Below are 22704 nucleotides of genomic sequence, written 5' to 3'. Positions count from 1 at the left end.
TCTTGAACCGTCCATCTGCTGATGGACATCTGGGCTCTTTCCACACTTTGGCTGCTGTAAACACTGGGGTGCACGTGCCCCTTCCGGTCACTGTGTTTGTATCCTTTGGGTTAAGTATCTTGTAGCACAGTTGCTGGGTCGTAGGGTAGCTCTATTTTCAACTTTCTAAGGAACCTCCATACTGTCTTCCAGAGTGGCTGTAAGGCTGGTGCTTCTTTTTTTTTTTTTTTTTTTAAGATTTTATTTATGTATTTGAGAGAGCGAGAGAGCGAGCAGGAGAGAGGAGGAGGTCAGAGGGAGAAGCAGGCTCCCTATGGAGCCAGGAACCCGATGCGGGACTCAATCCCGGGACCTGAGCAGAAGGCAGTTGCCCAACGAACTGAGCCACCCAGGCGCCCAAGTGTGGGTTTTGTCTTTGTTTTCTTTTTGTTTTTGTTTGCTTTTGTTTTTTTAAAGATTTTCTTTCTTTGTTTGACAGAGGGAGAGATCACAAGTAGGCAGAGAGGCAGGCAGAGAGAGAGGAGGAAGCAGGCTTCCCACCAAGCAGAGAGCCCGATGTGGGGCTCGATCCCAGGACCCTGGGATCATGACCCGAGCCGAAGGCAGAGGCTTTAACCCACTGAGCCACCCAGGTGCCCCTCAAGTGTGGGGCTTCTTAACACCAGCTGTACAGCAGAGCCACTGAGGCTGGTTCCCCGGGGAGACCGTTAGATGTGCAGAATCCTAGCACCGTCCCCCCAGCCCCAGCCCAGGGGCCTCCAGGGCCGGAAGCCCACGTTTGCGAGATGTCCGGGTGGCCCGAATGGAGGACCTAGTGCACTAGTCCCAACCTCCGCAGCACGTGGAGTCATCTGGCTGCGTTGGGAAATGCTGATGCCCGGGCCCCACCCGGAGACACTGACTGAGCTGGTCCGGGTGCAGCCTGGGCATCGGGATTCTTTGACAACTGTCCCGGTGACCCTGATGTAGAGCCGAGGTGGAGGGCTACTCGCCGGGGGCGTCGCTGGGAGACTGGCTCGGAAGACACGGCTGGAAGGCAGGGTGGCCCCTGACCCAGGTCCCCGATACGAGCTGACAGGGCTGAGCCGCTGCTCTGGACAGTTCTTCAAACGCCGGGTCTAGTGGCTCCTGGAGGAGATGTCGGGCTTCACTTAGAGTCCAACAGACTTGCAGATTCCCCAGCATTGCCGATGCCCCGGCAAGGAGAGCTGCTGTGTGTGCGTGGCCCCTCCTTGCCTCTGCCTTTACCTCCTCCTTCCTTACAGGGTGCCCGCCCCCAGGTTTAGGGCCCCACCAAGATCCAGAACAGTCTCTCAGGATCCCACAAGGCCTATGTCTGTGTGAGGGCCCTAGGGTTAGGACGACGACATGACCGTGTCTTACAGACCCCAGTTTGAAAGTGCGCCAAACAGACACGGGCCCCTGGAATCCCCAAGCCACGGGATCGCTCTGAAGGAAGGACACTGACCACGTGTGAACGAACGTCTGCTTCGTTCCGGGTTCTGGCCGGCGCGCTTTGCCGTAGACCTTGTTCCTTTTAGTCCTTAAAGCTGTGCTTGGGGTGAGGCACGCTCTCCCACGTCTGAGGCATGTGCTCACAGCCTGGGGCGACTTGGCGAGGCCACGGGGCTGCTGGGTTGTGGGGCTGGTCTAGCGAGGTCTGCAGCGCCCGGGGGGGGGGGGCGGCGGGGGCTCCACCTGGTGGACACTTGTCTTGGCCACCCCCTTGCTGTACAGTTGAGGCAGCAGAGGACCAGGGAGGTGCCCAGGTCTGGTAGTAACAGAGAGGCAGGGGAGGGGGGGCCTGGCCTCCTGAAGCCGGGCTTTCCGTGGCAGTACGTAAACTCATGGTCTCTTCCAGGCTCCTCCAAGAGTGTGGGGGAAGCTGCGGGTCCTCTCCCAGGATATATGCAGGTTCCTGCACACACGAGGCATTTTGTGGGTACTTGTGGGGGTTCACAGACTCCCCAAGACTTGTCCGTGGACCCCAGGATAGGAACCGCCCCATTCTCCATGGCAGCCCAGGCTCGCGGTGCACAGCAAGTGGGAACGAGAGGAGGGCCAGAGCCAGCGGCCTCCTATAGCCCGCGAGTCCAGAGCAAGGGCCCGGCCTTCCCTGTCTCCTCTGCCATGAACGCAGCCCTCCCCGTGTCGAGGCTCCAGGGCCCTCAGCTACTCCCACAGGACTCCCCGGTCTGCACCCACAGACTGCATTTGGCCCTCAAACTTCTTCATACTCCTCCTCCCCACCAGTCCAACAACACTCAAGCCTCAGCAAGCATCTGGCCACGAGCTGGGAGCTGCCTGTGCCTTCTTCCATTCCATTGGCCTGGGAGGAAGGCAGGACTCCCCCATTCTGGAGGTGAAAACTGAGGCCCAGGGAGGCCAAGGAAACGGGGATGCTGGTTCAGGGTCTCAGTGTTCTGCTAGTGGTCTGCTCCTGACCTCCCACCCTGGGCTCGCAGGACAGGCTCCCCAGGAGGGAATCTAGCAGAGGGCATGCCTCTGGGGCTGTCTGGGGCAGGGATCCTGGGGCCCACACCTGAGAAGCCCCTGTCCGTCCCTGTTGGCCTCTGCCTCGGGTGAGGACCATTAAGGGGAAAAGAGGAGACCCCCGAAGGTGGCAGAGGGGTGGTCTCACTGTAGGGAGCCCGGGAGGGATTTCCTGTGGGGAGAGTTTCAGGTCCTAAGGGAGGCTCGGGCGGGGGCCTCCATGGGAGGCACACACTGCAGACCAGAGCCGGCTCTCTGGGAGGCTGGTTGCAGAAGCCAAGGTGAGGGGCTGTGAGTTGGTGCCCCGCTGCCGGCCTGGGGGCTGTGCACGACATTTCTGTGCCCACACCCCCCCCCCCCCCCCCGCAGCTGTTTGCTTGCTTCCTGGTGAGTTCAAAGGCCTGGCTGTCTGTGGGTACCTCTGGGGGAGAAAAGGCAAGAGCTGAATGCATTTCAATGAGGATGGTGTGGGGATGCCAGACTCTCAGGGAGCCTCCGAGCCCTCTGGGCACACCTGTTCCTGGGAGGGTCCCTTCCCGGTGGATTGGAGGCTGGGGGTGTGTGTGCGTGGCAGAGACTGGTGGTCCCTCCCTGGGACCCGCAGCAGGAAGAGCTCCAGAGATTCTGGTTGGCTGATGCGTGGATGATAGGACGGCCAGTGGCATGGAGAGCAGGAGAAAGGGCACGTGAGGCCCCGAGGAGGCCGGAGCTGGTGTGGCTCGTTAGAGGCCCAGAGGGTGAGCTCGAGGGGGTGGGGGTCTGAGCACAGCGTCCCGGACCCCGGAGGGAAGGGCACGGAAGGATTCAAGCGCAGCACCTCGTCGGCTGGTGTTCGTGTTTTTGTGATTGAGTTTGAATTCCGAGATGCTGGTAGACTCGCACGCGGTGGTGACACCGGCGGAGGCATCCCCTGTGCCTTCCAGGCAATCTCCCTACAGGAACCCCTGACGTAAGGACCACACGGGCTGCGGCCGGGAGACCACGGAGACACAGCGTTTCATCAGCGGGGAGCCCCAGCCGCCTTGCCCGGCCACACCGTGCTCGCTCCCCTCCCTGACTCCCACTCCGTTGCTCTCCCTCCTGGCACTTTCTCATTTCCAGAATGTTCCATCCATGGGACCGGGCGGGGCGCCGCCCAGGTCGTGCGTGCTTCCACACTCCGTCCCTCTTTGCGGCTGCAGACCAGGGTCCTGCGGTGTGCGTGTGCACGGACCGCGGCTTGTGTAACCACGTGCCGTCAAAAGCCACGAGCCGTCGAGGGGCCGCGATGAGTCCCATCCCTGCAGACTTTCACGGAGAGGCTGTTAGGTGAGCGTGAGCCTTCGTGCCCTTGGGAGACACGCCTAGGAGCGTGGCTGTTGGACCGTTGCCATCTGTGGTTTGTGTTTGGGTCATCACATTGGTTGCTGGATGGGGATGGAAATGGGGGCCAGAGTGGAAGCTGGGGACCCCTGGGAGGGCGCTGTTGTCCGGGGGAGGGGAGATGATGGCCTGGGTCTGGGTGGGGGCAGTGCATCGGGGAGACACAGAGCCCTGAGGGTTGGCAGTGGGCTGCGCAGGCGGGCGGAGCCCGGGACAGCCAGCTCCCAGGTCAGGGCCGACCTCCTGTTTCAGAGGGGGCTCCGAGGGCAGGGTGGGGTGTGCGGTGGGAGAGACTGGAGGCAGCCGGGTGAGGGTGGAGGGTGCAGGGAGAAGGTACCTCTGATCGAGGAGGGGGCACCGTCCACGGGGAGGTGACATGAAGTTGGGAGGGACCAGAATGGAGGGAAGAAGCTGCAGGACTCAGAACTGGGTGGGAGAAGGGAGGGTGATGGGGCGGGCGCAGGCAGCAGGCCTAGGGGAGGGCGCTTCTGGGGGTGCGGGCAGGGGAAGACAGCAGGGACGGAGACGGACCGGGATTCAACCCCGGGTTCCCCCTTCTTATCCGGGGGGCCTCCTTACCATCCCTCCACCCCACGAGGCCAGGTGCACGCAGCTGTGCCATTTCACAGATGAGGAAGCCACGGTTGGGGGACGCGGGGACTTGCCCACGTCCCTTCGACGGTTCGGATTCCAGCAGCAAGGGAGTCACACGACATAGGTCCCGAGCCCCTGCAGGAGGGTCCCGCAGGCAAAGGTTTCTGCACGTCCCCTGGTCGCCCCCTTGGGCTTCCTGTCCCAGACAGGTGGTTCCGTGTCACATCGGCACCAGGAGGGGACAGACGGTCGCAGTGTCATGGATTTGATATCATCCTTGTGCAAGTACAAGTGACCGGTCGCAAAGGTCGTCTGCGGAAGGGTACTTCAGCGGTGTCTAGTCTGTCACCCCTAATTTTAGAACATTTTTCTCCCCTGAGAAAGAGACCCCATCTGTGCAGTGTCCCGCCCTGGGCCACCCGGACCTGCTTTCTGTCTCGGGAGCGGCTGGGTCCGGACACTCGGTGTGGACGGGCGTCTCCCTGAGGACTGGCCAGGCCCATCTGTCCACGTGTCCGTGGGCCACGCGCATGTCTTCGGAGACGTGTCTGTTCAGATCCTTGCCCGCTTTAAAATTGGGTTATTTGTTTTTATGTTGTTGAGTTGTCAATTTTTAAAAATGCATTGTAAATAGTGATGATGTCCAGCGCTCGACCCCTCCCCCGGGATCCCGTGTGGCCACTGCCTGCCCCAGGGGACAGTGGATTCCTCGAAATAAGCTCAATGCCTTTGTCCTGCCCCGGAGCACCGAGCGTGGAGCCAGGCACACAGTAGGGCTTCAGCTGATGTTGACTTGACGGAAGCAGGACCACTGCCCACGGGCGAGGCGGTTGGGATGCTGGGCAGGCCGTGCAGTGGGGGCTCGGAAGGGTCTGCTTCCCCAGCCGGGGAGAACAGCCTCGGTGTCAGCACGCGGGCGTTTAGTGAGCGCTGACTGTGTGCCTGGCAATGGACCGGCCCCGGGACGAGGGGGCCGTGTCCATGCACCTGTTACATGACTTCCCGTTCCTGCTGATGGGATGGAAGGAGCCGGGTCAGGGGAGACAGGAGAGACGAGCAGGTGTGAGAAAGCCTGCGGGGGAAGGGCTTTCCCCGGGAGATGGTGGGGAGAGGTAGGCAGGCTGGGGGGGTCCCAGATGCTCCAGGAGGAGGGTTTGTAAGCGTGTGTGGGCCGAGGGAGCACGGGGAGCTAGCATGGCTGTGTCCTATAGCCCCGTGTCGGGGCTTTGGGCCGTCCCTGGCCGTGGAGGCTGTAGCCGAGCCCTTTGGGTCTGCCCAGAGCCAAAACCCTGGAAACCTGGAAACCTGCTGGGGATGGAGGGCCGGGCCTGGTTGCACTCCTGCACGCCATGCCACCCGGACAGTGTGGGGCGAAGCAGCTGCGTCTGCGGGGCAGGGCCCCGGTCTGGAGGAAGTGAGCTGTGGATCCCTGAGAGAGTGCGGCAGGAAGAGAGCGGAGGTCAAGGTTTCCTCGGGATTGGACGCGGCCCTGGAGACTGTGACCATGAAGTGTCCACCAGCGCAGAGTGTCCTGTCAGCCGGAGGCCGGAGCTGGGGGAAGAGGAGGGCAGGAGTGCGCCGGTTGGGGATGCGGGCAGACGTTAGCGGACAGACAGGGAGGGAGGAAGGGAAGGCGGGAGAGACCAGGAGAGGGGGAGAGAGAGACAGAGATGGGGAGACAGAGAGAGAGATAGGGAGGGAGACCGAGAGGCCGCAGGGGTCAGCAACGGGGGCCTCCTGCGCCGCCGCCCCTCAGGAGGGCCAGCAGACCCCTGCCTGCAGGCCTTTTCCTCCACCCACAGTGGCCGGAGGAGCTCCTGTAGAAACATCCAGAACCCCCTCAGGGGTGTCGAGGCCCTTCAGCCAGGGCACCCAGGAGTGCGTCTGTCCTGAGGTGGGAAGGTCTGGTTGATTCCTCCTTGCAGGAATTCCCACGGGAACCTTGGAGGGAGGAGTTGTCTGAGTCTGCGGTGGGGCCGGGCTTTGCGGGGGTGGTTCCGTGCGGGTCTGAGAGCGGGTCCGGCTTTGCAGGATTCACTCTGCTCTTCCTCTGTGAGCCTCAGGGACTCTGGCTGGTGGCTGAGGAAGGAGTTTCGGGAAAACCCAATGTCCAGGGCCTGTCCTCCTGGACTGGGACAGGCGTCCGGAAGGAGTCATCACGAGGGTGTAGGTGAAGGGCTGTGTGCTGGCCGCCGGCCGGCCGGGCCCCTGCTGCCCCTCCCTCTGCTCTCCTGGTCTCCCCTCGGAGCTGCTCTGTCCGGAGACGCTTGTGCAGCCCTCCGTATCCCTGCTTGCTCTGGGCAGCGCGTCCTGGGTGCACAAGGACACACTGCTGGCTGGGCCTCCCAAGGCCCGGCACGAGCTTGGAGCTGGCGTTTTTCAGGGTTGCAGGGGCAGGCAGGGACCGGAGCCCTGTCTGTCCTTGGCCTGGGCCACCCTTGGCTGGCCACACTAGCGTCCAGCGGGATAGGTGTGAGGTTCGTCCCGAACCTCTGGGGGGCAGGCCTGGGGTGGGTAACGCTACCCCAGGACATTGGCAGCCGCTCTCAGTGCTGTTTCCATCGCTGACAGAATCACAGCTTTGGCGACTGACTGCTGTGCTTTGCTGCCCGTCTACACCTCAGGTCGAGGCTAGTGAAAAAAGGACGTGAGTTCCTTCTCCACAACCCCTGGTTCCATCCATGGACCCCCCTGGGGGTCTGCACACCCCAGGCTGGGGGCCTCCGCTCCCACCTCGTCCCTCGGGAGCAGATCTCATGTCTGAAATCCGACTGTCCCCCTCTGTGTCCTGAGGGTATCCTGACCGGGCGCTCGACACTGCACAGGCCGTGGGGGCCCCTGGGCTGCGGAGCAGGAGCCCCCCAGGGTGCCCAGGAAACGGGATTGGGAGGGTCGTTATTTGACGATTCTGGGGACGTGGAGGTGTGTTCCCACTGGCAGGGATGGTCCCCCCAGGAAGGCTGCCTCCACCTCACACCGGGGCTGCTCTTTGCCGGGTGCAGAGTCGGTGCAGACAGACTCCACCTGGCACACCACACTCACGGCTGGCACACAAGTCCGTGATTCCTGGTGGGCCCAGAGTCGCACACATTGCTTCCGTCGGCTTGAGGGCCTTTCGTGTACCCAGCTGTCCTCTCCCTAGCTCCCCCCGCCCCTTCACAGCCACCAAATCTTCTCTCTGTCACTGGGTTTGCCAGTCCTGGACCTTTCATGTACACGCGTCACACCCCCTTGCAGTCCCTTCCGTCCGTCCGTGCGGTCACACGTACCAGAGCTCTGTTCCCTCTACGACTTGCCGGCGTTCCAGGCACGGACAGGCCACTGCTGGCTCTCCCAGTCATCCGCTGGCTGAAGGGTGCAGGTGTCTGTGGGACGGGCATTTTCTTCTCTCTTGGGGATGCACCTAAGCATGGAATTGCCGGGTCATAGGGTGACTCTGGGTTTCATTGTTGGAGGAACTGCCGGACTGTTTCCCAGTGTCTGTACCACTGTACATTTCCGCTCAGTTTATTTTTAAAAAGAATGTTCTGGAAGAATCAGAAGTCCTTACTGGCATCCCTCCCGCTCCAGGGGGTGAGGGATGGATTTCTTTCTGGACGTGGCAAAGTCTGTGTTTGGAGAAAACCCTAACAGGGCTGGAGATGGTGGCTGTGCAGGACACAGGGGGCACTCGCTGTCCCCTGCACGTGGTCCCCACCACAGTCCTGCCCCTTGGCCCCCACCTGAAGCCCTGCTCTCTGCCTCCTCCTGCCGGTGGTGTTCCCGTCATGTGTCTCTGTCCCTCTAAATCCCAGATCCAAGAGGTTCTTTGTTCTCTGCGTGGTCTCTGCCCAGCTCCTGGACGGTTCTCCGCAGGCAGAGGTGAATGTGTGGTCACGTGGAGTGGGGGTCTTCTCCCCGTGCTGCAGAAGATGGAGGCTTCGGTGTGGGGAGGGGGACCGAAGAAGCCCCCTAGCTAAGCAGTGACCGTGATCCCGCTCTCTACAGGAGAGGTCTCGCCGGTAGAGGAAATGACACAGACGTGCAAACTAGCCCCTGCGACCACCGAGGAGCCCTCTGTTTTTCTCTGGGATGGCAGACTCTGTGGAACCTGCATAAAGGTGACAGAGTTCTGGGGGACCCCCAAGAAGATGGTAGGGACCTGGGGGTTCCCCCTGGGATGATAACAGGCACAAGGGGCCTCTGTGGGGCCATGGCCATCGGGGGCTCCGTGGGGCTGTGGCAGATACAGGGGCCTCTGGGGGCCGTGGCCAGAAGGTGGGGCCTTTCAGCGGCTCCATCCTTCACTCTCTGGCCGAGTCCTCCTAGGTCCCCACGTTCAGTCCCTGCCTTGCTGCAGATCTGTGGGTTGGGTACCATTGTCCCCCTTTTATGGACATGGAATCTGAGGGTTAGTAACCCGTCCAGCCTCATGGCTGGGGGTGGAGCTCAACTTGCGTCCAAGTGGCCTTGTGGGGGGCCTGCCCCTGGGAACTGGCAGCCCCACGTAGACCCCACCTGCCCCAGGTCCTCTGGCCCAGAACTCAGGATACTGAGGCCTATGGAGGTCTTACGGAGGCTTAGTGACAGCCTTGAGGGGGTTGGAGCCCCTGTGTCCCACTGTGGCCGTGGGTGCGTGTATGGGGTGATGGACCGCAAGCCACGTTGAGAACCTCGTCTTAAATGCAGCCCCCAGGCCCCAAGGCGGGGTGCTCAGCCGGGCTCCTGGTGTACCTCTGGTGTGTGTGTGATGCCCCAACCCTGAGAAGCGACACAGAGGGAAAGGGAGCGGCAGGGGCTTCTGTCTGAAGGCTGGATGGAAGCTTGACCAGCAGGCGGCTTTCCAGCGACAAGATTATTGGTTCTCACAGGACATTGTGTAAACAGGAAAGTGATTGGTGGGCTGCTCCTGCCCAGCCTCCTCCCAGATGCCACCCCCTCCCCTGAGTCTGTGCTCTGCGCAGGCCGAGAGTCCGATCGGTTCCCAGAATTCTCCGGGTGCTTCTCATGGGAGAACGTGGGTTCTCGGCCCCAAGGGGCACTGGTCACCTGGAGGGTCACCTGGGTGTCGGCCCACCTACAGGGGCTCTGCCTCACTGGGGCTGGGGCCCTGGGAATCTGCATTTCAGCAAGTCCCAGGTGGCGCAGATGCTGCCTGGGAGACCCATGACAGACCCAGCAGCCATGATGTGCGGACAGCCCTCCAGTGGACCCTCTGCTGGCTTACTTCTCAGACCACCACGGCCTCCTAATGAATTTTACTTAAACATGGTGATTGCCTTGGACCCAGCACCATCCTCAAGTGCTTTCCAAGTGTGAATTGATAATTTTCCCATAAGAAACACATGGCGGGGGGGGGGGGGCGCTGTTGTCATTGTACCCATTTCACAGATGGAGACAGGTAAGGCTCAGGGGTCAAGGAATCTACCCAGGGTCGTGTGGCCACACTCAGACCTGCCTGACTTCTGAGCACTCTGGTGGAGGGCCCTTTCTGGAGAAGGGCTGATCCCTCATTTCCTGCCCGTGGCCCCTGTGGCCCCCATCCAAGTGTTCCCATTAACCCCTGACCTCAGAGGGACTAACCTTGCGGGCCTTGGGAGGCTATGGAGCCTCCGTGCCCACTGGGTGACCCGAGGGGGAGCATAGACCCAGGAAAGGTGTTCCCCGGATGGTGGGATTCGGAGTAACACCGTCTCTGTGTGGTCTTTGGTTCTGGGGATGGAGGAGTCAGGGCTGGGGGCACGGGTGGTCCCCGCTCCCTGAGGCCTGGCAGGATGGCAGTCTGGAAGCTGGTGGGAGAGACAGCCGGGTCCTCTCAGTCTGCCTGTCAACCATTCCCGGCCCTCAGAACGAGTCCTCTCCACGTGAGCGGGTCTGCGCATGGGGGGTGAGAACCGGCAGGCCTGGGGGGACGTGTGTGGTTGGAGCTGGGGCCCGCATTCCTCGTTGCTGACTTCTCCCCTACCTTTCGGACGGTGGTGGAGGTAACTGTCCAGAACCCGGGCCTGGGTCTCCATCAGGCACACCTGGTTAGGGTCCTAGCCCAGCTGTGTCCTCCGTGTCAGAAGTTTGGCCCAGTGACTGGGCACCCAGACGGAGAAGTCCTTGGCATGGCGCAGACACACTGTGTGCCCTGGGCAGTGTGGGCTGTGCCGTTCCTGTTGGTGGGGAAAGGAGCCTCCGCCCTCCCCTGTGAGGTCAGGGTGACGAGGCGAGCAGAGTCAGTCTCCCTGGGGAGTGCGGCTTGGAAGGAAGGACATGGGGACCCCTGGCTGGGGTCCGCAGACCCGCTGCTGCTTCAGACTTGGACCGCACGGCTGACCTCACGGAGCGTGGGCCTCCCCCTAGGATGGGGGCTGTCAGGGGTCAGAGGTTCCTGTCCGCTCTGGGGGCCAAGCGGGGGAGTCAGATCTCCCCACTCTCCCTGCTCTGTGATCTTGGGAAAGTGCCCTCGTCGCTCTGCACCCCCTGGGCCCATGTGGAATGACCGCACGGGGCGCTCTACCATGACTGCTCAGCGAGCCGCAGCGGCCCGTGCCCTTCAGACACTGCGCTCGTGGTTCTTGACCGCCGGGCTCCCCAGCAGGGTTTCCAGGTGCATCCACGCTGACGGGAACGGATAGAGGGACGTCTTCGTGATGACCAAAATCCTTGAAGGAACAGTCCTTATTCAGAAACGAGGTTTTTGTTTCCTTCTGTGGAAAAGCACTTCCCGTGAACTGATAACTGCCCAGACTTGGAGGCAGCAAACTGCCCTTCCCTGGGCGTGGGCGACCATGTGCGGCGCAAGCCCCCCCGGAAGCCGGACGCCTCTGGGGCTGGGGGCCGCGTGCATGAGGCCAGCCCGGAAGGCTTCACCGTGCACCGTCCCTGCTCTTTGTGCTTCCCACTCAATCTTTCTGTAATCCTGAAACTGTGCTTAAATTTAGAAACAAAACAAAACAAAACTTCTTCCTGTAATGGACCTGTGTGGGGAGTGGAGGGGCAGCGTGGACACCTGCCGTGGACCCCCACGCTGAGGACGGGGAGAGGCTGGTCTCGAGCCTAGTTCCTGGCCTTCGTGCCCCCAGCACACTCAGATGTGGCCCACCCACCTGGGTGGCTCCTTGTGCCCGGCCCCTGCCCCCAGGAGGCCGGGTGCACCGCCCACACCTCTGCTGGCTGGAACGAGGGTGAACGTGAAGGCCGGGCTTGCTGCTCTCTGCTGGGATCTGCTTTAGCTCTGCGCCCTCGGACCCCAGGGCGCTTCCCAGCCCGAGTCCCGCCCTCCCTCCCAAGGAGACCACTGACCTCGGTGAGGCTTGGCCCCTTTTCTCCAGCTTTCCCCAGCAGCCTGCTCAGGCCCCGGGCTGAGCCCTCGGCAGGCTGGCGTCCTCTGCGGGCAGCGGGGCCCCGTGGAGGCACTCCCATGAGGTCTGAATCCTACCCAAGCCTCGGCCTCCACAGCCAGAGCGGTGAGGACAGGATGACTACTAAGGGACCCTCTTGCCAATGTCCCTCCCTTCCCTTCCCCGCTCACAGCGTTCACCTGCATCAAGATCACGTGTGCCCAGAGCTGCAGGTTCCGTCAGGGCCCCAGACACACACCCAGGCCCCTGCCCAGCCCCACCTGCCCAGAACGTCGAGCCGCTAATTTGTGCCCTCGCTGTCAGGTGTGGATGTGGGTTCCGTGGAGGATTTTCGGTCATAACTGCAAGGCGAACACGTCCGGGGCCGCCCAGCCCTGGCCCATCCCCCTGCGCGCCTCTCCACGCCACCGCGCGCAGCTGAGCCCGTTTGCCTGGCTGGCGCCCTCTCCCAGCTGCGCGGCGCTTGCGGTGCCCCGACCCCTCCCCGCCTTCCGAAGGCTTTTCCGTGGACGCACGCTCCCTCGTCTACCCGTATGTACACACACGTTCTGTGGAGCACACGTTTTCTGGATTTCCCTTCGTTGTCTCCAGGAGTCCCGTGTCTGTCCCCGGCTCCCCCTCTGCTTCCTGGACCTCCCCTGCGCCTCTCCCCACCTCTTGCTTTCTCGTGGTCCACTCCCTCCCTCTGCTCCTGCAGCAGCTTTGCGAGGAGGGTCCCCAGAAGGTTGTCTCACAGTCTTCGCTGCGGAACAGGTCGTGTGCGGAATTCTAGGCCAGCATCGCCCCGACCTTGGGGCGGGGGCAGCTTCCCCGGATGGCTTGGTTTCACGGCTGCGGAGGAGGCCTATATGGATCCGATTCTCCATCCTTCACGCGCGGTCGCCCCCGGGCTCCCGCGGTGTTTGGCACCTTCGTTCTTGGGGCAGGGGTGGGGGGGGTTCCTGAAACCCGCCACGCCGAGATTTGGTGGGAACCTTTCCCTCCTCGTGCTGGTGTCTGTGAGCCCCTTTGGGGCTGGGACGCGTCGCTGTCCAAGCCTTCGGTAACGTCCCGGAACCCCTGCTGTACGGGCTTGGGGCCCTGGCTGACGCGCGCCGGCTCTGGTTTTCCTCTCAGTGCTGTGCCTGCCTCTTCTTTTTGTTCCAGGTTCTGGAGTTTTCCCGAATTTATCTTCCAGCTCATGCTTTGAATTTCAGGCGCTCGCTCTTTGCCCTGACTTTCCCCTTTTGCCGTCGTTGCGTTTATTTGCTCCTTGTGGGTGCAGGACCTTCTCTCTTCACGGATGTAACTTCTGGGCTCCTGACGTCTCCCGCACTCTGTTTTTTCATGATTCTCGCCAATCCCTCCCTCTCCCCGCTGCATTTTTTGTATGTTTGGCTCTTTCTTCCTGCTAGAGGCTTTCCCCAAACGTCTGATGGTCCCTGGCGGGTTGTCGTCGTTGTCGTTTCAGTATTTTATTGAGCGTGAGCACAGGCGGGTGAGGGCAGAGGGGGAGAGACTCTCTGACTCTGGGGCTCCTTCCCAGGACCCCAAGATGCTGACCTGAACCGACGTCAGACCCTTAACCACCTGGGCCTCGCAGCCGCCCCTCGCAGTCCAGTTATTACAGTGAGATGCTGAGCAGCCGTCGGCCCCATTCAGCCCTCCCGAGGCTCTCTGCCCCTGCCAGGCCGGGGCGATCCCAGACGCCTACCCCTGGATCGCCTGGGAAGGCCGGCAGGGTCTCTGTTTGGAAAAGGGCCTTTCTCCTGGAAGTCTGTGTCTGGCTCCTCTCTCCTGGGGACCCCCAGGTGCGATCTTCTGGGTCTGTGTCTCCGGAAACTTCTTTCTGCCTGCTACAGGACGGAACGGGTGTGTGTTCTCCACACCCTGGGTCTTATACGGGTTTGTCGGGGCTCCCGTAACCCCTCGGCGTTTGTCGGGTCCCAGTCTGGAGGCCCAAATCGAGCTGCCGGCCGGTGGGGCTCTCCCGAGGCCGCTTGCCCCGTCTTCATGCGCGTGCTCCCCTCTGCACACACTCCCGGCTTCACCCCCCTTTCTCGCAGGAACAGCTGGGTTGGGGCCCAGACTAACAGCTTCCTATTTCTTGCTCAAAGACCACATGGAATTTACCATCTTCACAGTTTTCAGGACTGCAGTTCACTGGCACTAACGCAGACTGTCGGGCAGCTGTCCCCACTGTCCACGTCCAGCAGGCTGTTCCCGTAAGGCCCCCTGCTCCCGTTAACGGCTCCCCTCGGGCCTCGCACCCACCGTCTGACTTTCTGTCCTTGATTTGAGCTGCTTTAAGTATCTCCTCCAAGTGGAATTGTGCAGTAGTTATCTTTTCCCTAACGTAGTGTCCTGCGTGTTCCCCCGTGTCCTGGCACGAGCCCGGATTCCCTCCTTTTAGGGCTGAGTGATGTTCCGCGGCGTGGGTCGACCTCATTTCCCTTACCCTATCGGTCCGTAGACCCTTGGCTTGCTTGTGCTTCTTGGCTGCTGAGAACGCGGCGTGCAGAGCCCCTGCCATGCACCGCCCCCAGGTCGGGTCCCCAGGCTCCTCCGGTCACCCTGGGTTTATTTTCTGGGGGAGCCGCTTGCTGTCACCCACGGCAGTGGCCTGTTATGCGCGCCCGCCGACGGCGGCAGGGGTTCCGTGCTCTTACCAACACCACCTCTCGTGGTTTTCACCGTGGCCGTCCTGGGGGGCGTGAGGCGGGGTCCCACTATGGGTTTGACGTGTTTTCCGGAGGGCGAGCGGCGTCGAGAATCTGCCCGAGCGCCTGTCACCTCACTTCATTCCACTGCGGTCCTGTCTGCAAAGGCCGTGTCGCCAGGTACGGCTGGTCCTGGGGTACTCGGGGCACGAGTGCGATGTGGGAGATGAGTGCTGCACCCCCCGCCCGCCGCATCTCTTCAGCGCCCCGCGAAAATGGATTTTTAAAAATGACACTTCGTGGTGTTGGTGATGAAGGGGAGATGGTCGCTTGGGTGGGGTCTTTTCCAAGGGCAGCGTATCAAAACCCTGAGAACTTCTGTGGAACGAGCAAGTTCATTCCCGGAGTCATCCTGAGCATGTGGGCTGCGTACGACGACAGGCTCTCAAAAATGAGGTACGACCTCAAGATCCCACAGACCACGGGCTGGCAGCTTCTGCGCCGTGGAGCGTTCCCGTGTTGGGCTGGCTGCAGCCGTCACTAAGGATGTCGTCATGGTGGAAAGCAGGCCAGGGTACCTTGTGGAAGAAGGTTCTAGAACCTAGTGTGCCCACGTGTGCAGTGAGGCTTCCGCCTTGGCTCTGCTCCCTGTGGGCTGGGCATCCTTGGGCCAGGCTCCTCCCCTCCTGGCCGGCCTCTGCCACGTCCCTCACCCCAGGGGCACCCCGACCGGGGGACGGCGGCAGGTGCACGTTGCCAGCTCTGCTCTGACCGTGCTGGTTCCTCAGGTCAGAGTTCGTGCCTGGAACTGTGGTTACCACCCCCCAAAAATCACAGCAGGTGGCTTTCGTGTTGGGGGGTGTGTGGGAAGCATTAGCTTTCCCTGTTTCAAGGTCTTGCCTGTCTTGGGGGTTCTGGGCTTGCCCCGTGTGTGGAAATATGGGTGCAGCTTGACTCCTCGGGGTGCCTTCCTGCCGGTCAGATGGTCCCTCTGCCCACCCAGCCTGGCTAGGGTGCCGGGATGGAGGGGCTCCCTGCAACCCCCCAGCCATGATGGGGGGCCTCCGTGCGTCCCCCACCCCGGGCATGAAGGCCAGGGTGCCGGGATGACAGGGTCTCTGTGAGTGCCCCCCGGGCGTGAAGGCAAGGGCACGGGGGTGGAGGGGGCCCTGTGTGTCCCCCCATCCTTGGGCTGCTTTGTCCACCTGAGGACAAAGGAGCCTGGAGCCTGTAAACACGGTGTTACTGGCAGGGAGGCGCTGGTTCAGCGTGGGGCTCTCACAGCCAGTCTGACATGTCCTGGGCACACTGACACCTGGAGGACAGACGGCGGTGGGGCGGAGGGGGGGATGGTTGGTGGTATCATAGGGAGTGTTTGGGCAAAGGGACGTATGGGCTTGGAAGGAGTGAGGGGTGTCGCACCTACGTGTCTGGCACTGAGGAAGGCTACTGCTTTCTCTCCTCTCCTGGCAGGAAGTGGTCACGCGGGCCTCCTCAGTTCCCCGCTGACCTTCCATAGGGAGAAGGTGCGTGGCCACAGTCTGGGGTCCAGTCACCTGTGACAGGAGGGGCAACGCTACACCCGGTGCCCCCAGGAGGGATCGGCCCTATAGGACGCAGGCCTGTCCAGTGTGGAGGGAAGCTTCTGGAGGGGAGGGCACGGCCTGGGCCACACCAGCTGTCGAGCCTCCCTGGGGTCCCAAGTGTGGTGTCCGCCTCCCGGGGAGCCTGTTAGGAATGCAGCTCCAGCTGTAGCGCCCGAGTCGGAGGGTCGGGGAGGGCTTGGCAGGCCCCGTGGGGGGTGCTGGTGCCGTGCTGGCGTGAGACCCCCGGCCTTGTCCGGTTTGCTCTTCTCGCGACTGAGTGTCGCTGGCTCTCATGAGCGAGGTTCAGGGAAGTTTGCTTGCTCACCTCAGGTGCCCTTGGACCTCCTGATTCCAAGTTCCAGGGGCTGGGATGGAGGGATCCGTCCCTCATCTTTGTTGCGATGGGTAGAAGAGCGGGTGCTGGGCCGTGGGCAGGTCCCCTGCCTTCCTGATCTTGCCTGGAGGGAAACGGGTGCCCCCAGTGATCTGTCTGCATCGTGGTGTCTTTCTGTGCGGGGTGGCCCAGGGTGGAAGGGCTCACAGGAAGGTACCCTGCTCTGGGGACCCTCCCGGCATCCCACGGCACAGCGGACTCCTGCGTTTCCGTACACGGGCTGCGTGGGATGTCGGACAAAACCATGAGACACTGCATTAATGTTCTGCCAATAGCCAGCTGGACTCGCCACGTGGACTTGGTGGGCTAGAATTGAACCATTTGTCCCCCCACTCCACCAGCCCCAGAAAGGAAGGAGAGGCGGAGGACTGGCGCAGGGAGGAGGCTGGGAGAGAGGGCAGTGGGCAGAGGATGGGAACCCCCTCTGGGAGAAGCCGCCTTCCCAAGGCCTATTTGGGGTCTGTCCTCTTGATTCCGACCTGCGCTCGGCAGTGGGTGATGAAGGCCGGGCTTCCACGCAGGTCCTAGCCGAGCTGGTCTGCCATTTCCACGATGCCAAATGCAGTTTCTTACTGACCCGGCCATAGCCTCGGAGATGGGGTCCCACGGGGGCAGACATGCACATGGACCCAAACTGCGGTCTCTGGCCACGCCCAGCCCTGAGCACGTGTGTGTGCTACTTGTGGACCTAGCATGGGGCGCGGCTGTCACCCCAGGCCACCAGATCGGGGCTCTGGCTGCCTGACCGGCGGTGCACCTGCTCTGGGCTCCCTCGGCCAGGCCCCGTTGGCCGCAGGACTTTGTTTGGAAGCCCATGTCTCTCTGCTCTCCGAGCCCCCGGACCTCCGTCCTCTCTCCCTTTGCCTGGTTTGGGGGAGTTTGAAATCCTACTGCCCACTAAGGTTCTGTGCATTTCTCTGCGCCGATCATTACATTCTTTAAAAAAAAAAAAAATGATGTGAAATCCACATCCTGTGAAGGCAACGGCCCCCCCTTTTTCTTTAAAGAGCATGAGCGCGAGAGCCCCAAGCGCAGGACCGAGTGTCGCTGTCGCCCAGCTGCTGTGGGGACTGGGTCTCAGAGGCCGCAGTTTGTCCCAGTCACGCCGCTCCTCCCGCGGACTTGCGTGGCTCGTGGAAGGCCAGTGTGGCAGGACAGGGGTGCTGGGAGAGAGGGGGAAGGACGGTGGGCCCTGGGGTCGGATCCTGCCCGGGAGCACCTCCCTCCGTTCCCTCACCTGCGAAGTCAGGGGGTACCAGCTCCCTAAGGTTTGGGTGAGGAAGAGTTCCGGGGAGTGCTGGCGACCTTCCCGCGCCCGCACCGCACGGCTGTCTTCCGCCTCTTACCCACGAGGACGCTGCGGTTAAAGCAGACTCTCCCAAGTTCACGGATCCAGAACATGTGCTGTTGGGACTCGAACCCGGGTCTGTCCTGCTGACGCCTCCCCAAGCCCCTGCCCATCGCAGCCTTCAGCAGCCTGTGCCTGAGGTTCCTGGGAGGCCTTTGCTGCTTTCCTCTTTTAAATTTTGGCGAAGCGGACATAAAATCTACCATCTTAACCATTTTAAAGTGTACAGTTCGGTGGCATTAAGGGTGTTTATTCTGTGTAAGCGTCACACCATCGTCCTTCAGAGCTCTGTCACCTTTCTGAACTGGGCTCTGTCCCCCGGCACACTCACTCCCTAGCCCTGTCGCCGGGCCCCCGTGCCCCCCATCTACTGCCCGTCTCCGCGGAACCGGCTCCTCGGGGGGCCACATGACGTCAGAACTGCTTAGCGCTAGTGCTGTTGGGACAGGCTGATTTCACGGGAAGCGTCATGTTCCCCAGGCCCGTCCATGCTGTAGCAGGTGTGACAACGTCCTACTCCTAGGCCACATGATATTCTGCTGCATGGACGGGCCCCATTTTGCACACGGGTGACACCTTTTTAACTTCCTTCTCAACGGTAAGCCTCGGCCTCCTCTGAGGGGAAGGAGGTGTGCGGGGCAGGGCGAGGCTCCCCTCCCTCACAGGAGGTCCTGCTCTTGGGGAGGGGCCTGCCATCCCTCGTGCCCCGCGTCTGCAGAAACTGAGGTGTCCTCATGGAACGTCCCAGCTGAACTCGGATTTCATATCATCACCAAAAGTTCGTCTTGTGTAAGTGTGTCCCAGAGACTCAGCTTTAACTCCGCGTCCTGGACTGCGTCTGACAGCCCCGTCCCTGAGCCACAAGTAGAAGGAGCCTCCTGGGCACTGGGGAGAGAGTCCCAGCGATGGCAGCTTGTTCGCAGCCTGAACTAGGACAGGAGTTCTGCCCGCCCGATCGGGCCCACTACCCCCAGGCCTCCCCACCCCCACGGCGCCTGGTCCCGGGTTCCTCCTCACAACCCTCGTGGGTGCCAGCCATGGACGGGGTCTCTGTGCCAGCGTGGGCCACACAGAGCCTGCGGAGTGACACAGAATCTGCCATCGCCTTTGTCCCACCCCCATGACCATCCCCCACTTACAGCCAGCTTGACTCCGGGAAGGTGCAGCAGACGTTGTGGGGCTGGTGGGGTCCCCCCGGGGGAAGATGCCCACTACCGGGACAGGCAGCCCAAGGCAGGAAGAGCTCCTGGTCGGGGCAGGGGTGGGAGGAGGGGAGAAGGTGGGGAGCACCCCTGCTGCTCCACGTTTGCCCCTCCACTTGGGGCAGTGGGCCCAGGACGGCCTCCCCCGGCAGGGCACACCCCCACCAGCTTTGGGACTGCCAAATGACCGAGCAGTGTGGGGGTGCAGAGGCTCGCCCCTTCGGGGGGCGGTGAGTCTGTGGGGTTGAGCTGAAGGATGCACACGGCGGAGACCCCCATCGCCTCGGCCCTCCCTCCTTCACCCGTCCCTGCAGGGGACACTGGTCTCCGGCTCTGCTCCTAGACAGCACCTGTGTGTGAGTCACTGTTTTGACAGACCGGCTGCTGTCTGTTGGAGCAGAGGGCTTCCGGGTCCCTTGTCCTGGCCCCTTGCCCTGGAGACGTCTCTCCCCATCCCCCATCAAGGCCACGCACCAGCCATGGACCGGGGTAACCCATGGTGTTACTGCGGGGGGCGGGCAGCTGGGTTGGGTTGGGTGGGATTCGAAAGGCACGGTGGGGGTAGAGTCAGGGCAGGCTGTGTGGACAAGTGTCAGACAAGCCCTTGAGCGGTCAGGACTTGTTCTGCCTTGGGGTTGTGGGGGACGGTGAAGGGGGTGACAGACCCCTGAATGAAGTCTTCTGGGGCCGCGCTGCAAGACTTTGGATTCTGCACGTGGATTGTATCTTGCCTCCGGTGTGGGGCGGGCATGTGAAGGGGAGGGCCTGCGTGAGAGACAGTAGGGAGCAGTGGGGCGTGGGGCAAACCAGAGGGCACACTCTGTCTAGAGGAGGTGGCCGCTGCTGAACTGTACTCCATTTGCCGTCTGGGAACAAGGATTTAGGGTTGCCAGATCCTGTAATTGTAGGAGAACGAAGAGCTAAACTTTTGTGTGAAACGTCTTGGTTTTGAAATGTTGGCATTCCAGTTTTGTTTTTTTTTTAAGATTTTATTTATTTGAGAGAGACACACACAGCGAGAGAGGGAACACAAGCAGGGGGAGTGGGAGAAGGAGAAGCAGGCTTCTGAGGACCAGGGAGCCCAATGCAGGGCTCGATCCCAAGACCTCGGGATCATGACCTGAGCCGAAGGCAGAGGCTTAATCCACTGAGCCACCCAGGCGCCCCATAATTCTAGTTTTTTATAAGAAGACTGTTGGACAAAATAAACCTGTATATTGGCGAGTTTCTGGTTTATAGCCCCTGTGACAGGGAGTTGGAAGAGTGTAAAGCCCTTCCAGGGTGGGGAGCCCCTCGGCGGACTTGGGTTGAGACCTAGTCTGGGAACGGACTCCACACTGAGGGCTGCCCTCTTCCTCCAGTGACTTACTGCATGAGGGCTTTCAGATCCCTTCTATGCACGAGGAGACTGAGGGTCAGAGAGGTTCCCATCACACAATTAGTAAGTAGAGCAAAGGATACGAGTCTGCGTCTGTTGGTTTATTTTTCCTTCGTATTCTGTTGTGGTGGGATATTCTATATATTGGAAAATCTGGAGTTTTAACCACGCATTGTGTGGTTCAGCGGCATTGTATTCCCGGGGTCACATAGCCATCCCGTCTATCTACTTTCCAAACTTCTCCATCACCCCAAATAGAAACTGACCCCATCAGAGAACAAAACCTGTTTCCCCCCGACCCCGACCCCGGGCACCCACCCTTTTGTCTCTGAACCTGACTGTTGGAAGGGCCTCCTGTCCAGGTTCTCGGGGGGGCGTGTGTCCTTCTGGGACCCACTTGTTTCCCTGAGTCCTCCGGGGCACCCACGTGGTAGCGGGCGGCAGTTTTGTGGCTGAAGGACACTCCACTGTGTGGACGGGCCTCGTTTGGGTTTCGCGTTCATCCGTAGAGGGACACCTGGTCCGTTTCCACCTGTTGGCTGTTCTGAGTGTCGCCGCTGTGAGTTGGGTGTGCAAATACTGCCTTGGATTCTTCTGGGCGTGTCAGGTCTGCTGGTTGCACTGCCCTCGTGTCCCACATGCTGAGGGGTCCCACTTACTGCTCTTCCAAACCCTTCTTGGATACCTCCAGCGACTGGGAGCTTGCCACCTCCCAGGCCAGCCTCTTCATACTAGGTTTGTAGCCCGGATCTGTGTCCCCGTGGCTGGATTCCCAGGCCCCACGACTGCTGGGGGCGACTCAGCAGCACATGTTTCTCCCTCCTCCACGGGGTGCCTCCTTGTCTTCCCGGGTTGGGCCTTTGCCCGCATGTGGGGGGAGCTCCAGTTCACCCCTGGCCGCATCAGACCCCTGGCTTTCCCCTCTCCAACTTCCAGGACAATGGAAGGCCACCGTAGAGAGCACGGTGTAAGCGTCTTTACTAAAGACCATCAGTGATACAACCACGAAAACACTGCGGTCTGTCTGCCTCCAAGCAGACTTCACCATGTTGTCCCAAGACAGAACCACAGTGGCTGGTCCACTGTGTTCTGTCCCCCTCCGTCTCCCAAGATGGAACCATAGCTCCTGGGTCTGCCATGTCCCGTCCCCCTCCATCTCCCAAGACAGAACCATGGCGGCTGGTCCACTGTGTTCCATCCCCCTCTGTCTCCCAAGACAGAACCATGGCGGCTGGTCCGCTATGTTCCGTCCCCCTCCGTCTCCCAAGATGGAACCATAGCTCCTGGGTCTGCCATGTCCTGTCCCCCTCCATCTCCCAAGACGGAACCATGGCGGCTGGTCCGCTGTATCTGCTGTGTCCTGTCCTCTTCCACCATTGCCCTTGGGCTCACCCGTCTCTCCTTTTTCTCCGCAGGGACCTATCAGGGCCAGTGGGTCGGTGGCATGCGCCAAGGCTACGGGGTGCGGCAGAGTGTCCCCTACGGCATGGCGGCAGTCATCCGTTCGCCCCTGAGGACGTCCATCAACTCTCTGCGCAGCGAGCACACCAACGGCGCGGCGCTGCACCCCGACGCCTCCCCGGCAGTGGCCGGCAGCCCGGCCGTGTCCCGAGGGGGCTTCGTGCTGGTGGCCCACAGCGACTCCGACATCCTCAAGAGCAAGAAGAAGGGGCTGTTCCGGCGCTCGCTGCTGAGCGGGCTGAAGCTGCGCAAGTCCGAGTCCAAGAGCAGCCTGGCCAGCCAGCGGAGCAAGCAGAGCTCGTTCCGCAGCGAGGCCGGCATGAGCACGGTCAGCTCCACGGCCAGCGACGTCCACTCCACCATCAGCCTGGGCGAGGCCGAGGCCGAGCTGGCCGCCATCGAGGACGACATCGACGCCACCACCACCGAGACCTACGTGGGCGAGTGGAAGAGCGACAAGCGCTCGGGCTTCGGCGTCAGCCAGCGCTCCGACGGGCTCCGGTACGAAGGCGAGTGGGCCGGCAACCGGCGGCACGGCTACGGCTGCATGACCTTCCCCGACGGCACCAAGGAGGAGGGCAAGTACAAGCAGAACGTGCTCGTCAGCGGCAAGCGCAAAAACCTCATCCCACTGCGCGCCAGCAAGATCCGCGAGAAGGTGGACCGCGCCGTGGAGGCCGCCGAGAGGGCCGCCACCATCGCCAAGCAGAAGGCGGAGATCGCGGCCTCCAGGTAGGCGGCGCAGCGGGGTGGGCAGGGGCGCGGCGGTCTGTTGGGGCTGCTGCCATCCGCAGGATGAGACGCTGGTGTTTCTGGACTGGTGCCCTGGGGCACCCGGGGGCTCCCCGGAGATTCCTGGGTGGGGGGGGGCGGGCAGTGGTTGGTCCAGCGGCTGCGGCTGGTTGGTTCCTCCGGCTGA

The 22704-nt window shown here is 61.8% G+C and overlaps 1 protein-coding gene across 1 annotated transcript in view; it reads left to right on the top strand.

The window, feature by feature from the left end:
- The window catches only part of JPH3 (junctophilin 3), a 74550-nt gene that overhangs the window by 8089 nt on the left and 43757 nt on the right, over window positions 1-22704 (top strand). Inside the window, exon 2 of the mRNA XM_047712444.1 lies at window positions 21740-22517. Within this exon, the coding sequence (XP_047568400.1) occupies window positions 21740-22517 (778 nt within the window). The remainder of the gene's footprint in view (window positions 1-21739; window positions 22518-22704) is intronic.

Source organism: Lutra lutra, chromosome 17 (genome assembly GCF_902655055.1).
Source record: "Lutra lutra chromosome 17, mLutLut1.2, whole genome shotgun sequence".
In the NCBI taxonomy this organism is placed as follows: Eukaryota; Metazoa; Chordata; class Mammalia; order Carnivora; family Mustelidae; genus Lutra; species Lutra lutra.
This window is presented reverse-complemented; position numbering and strand designations above follow the sequence as displayed.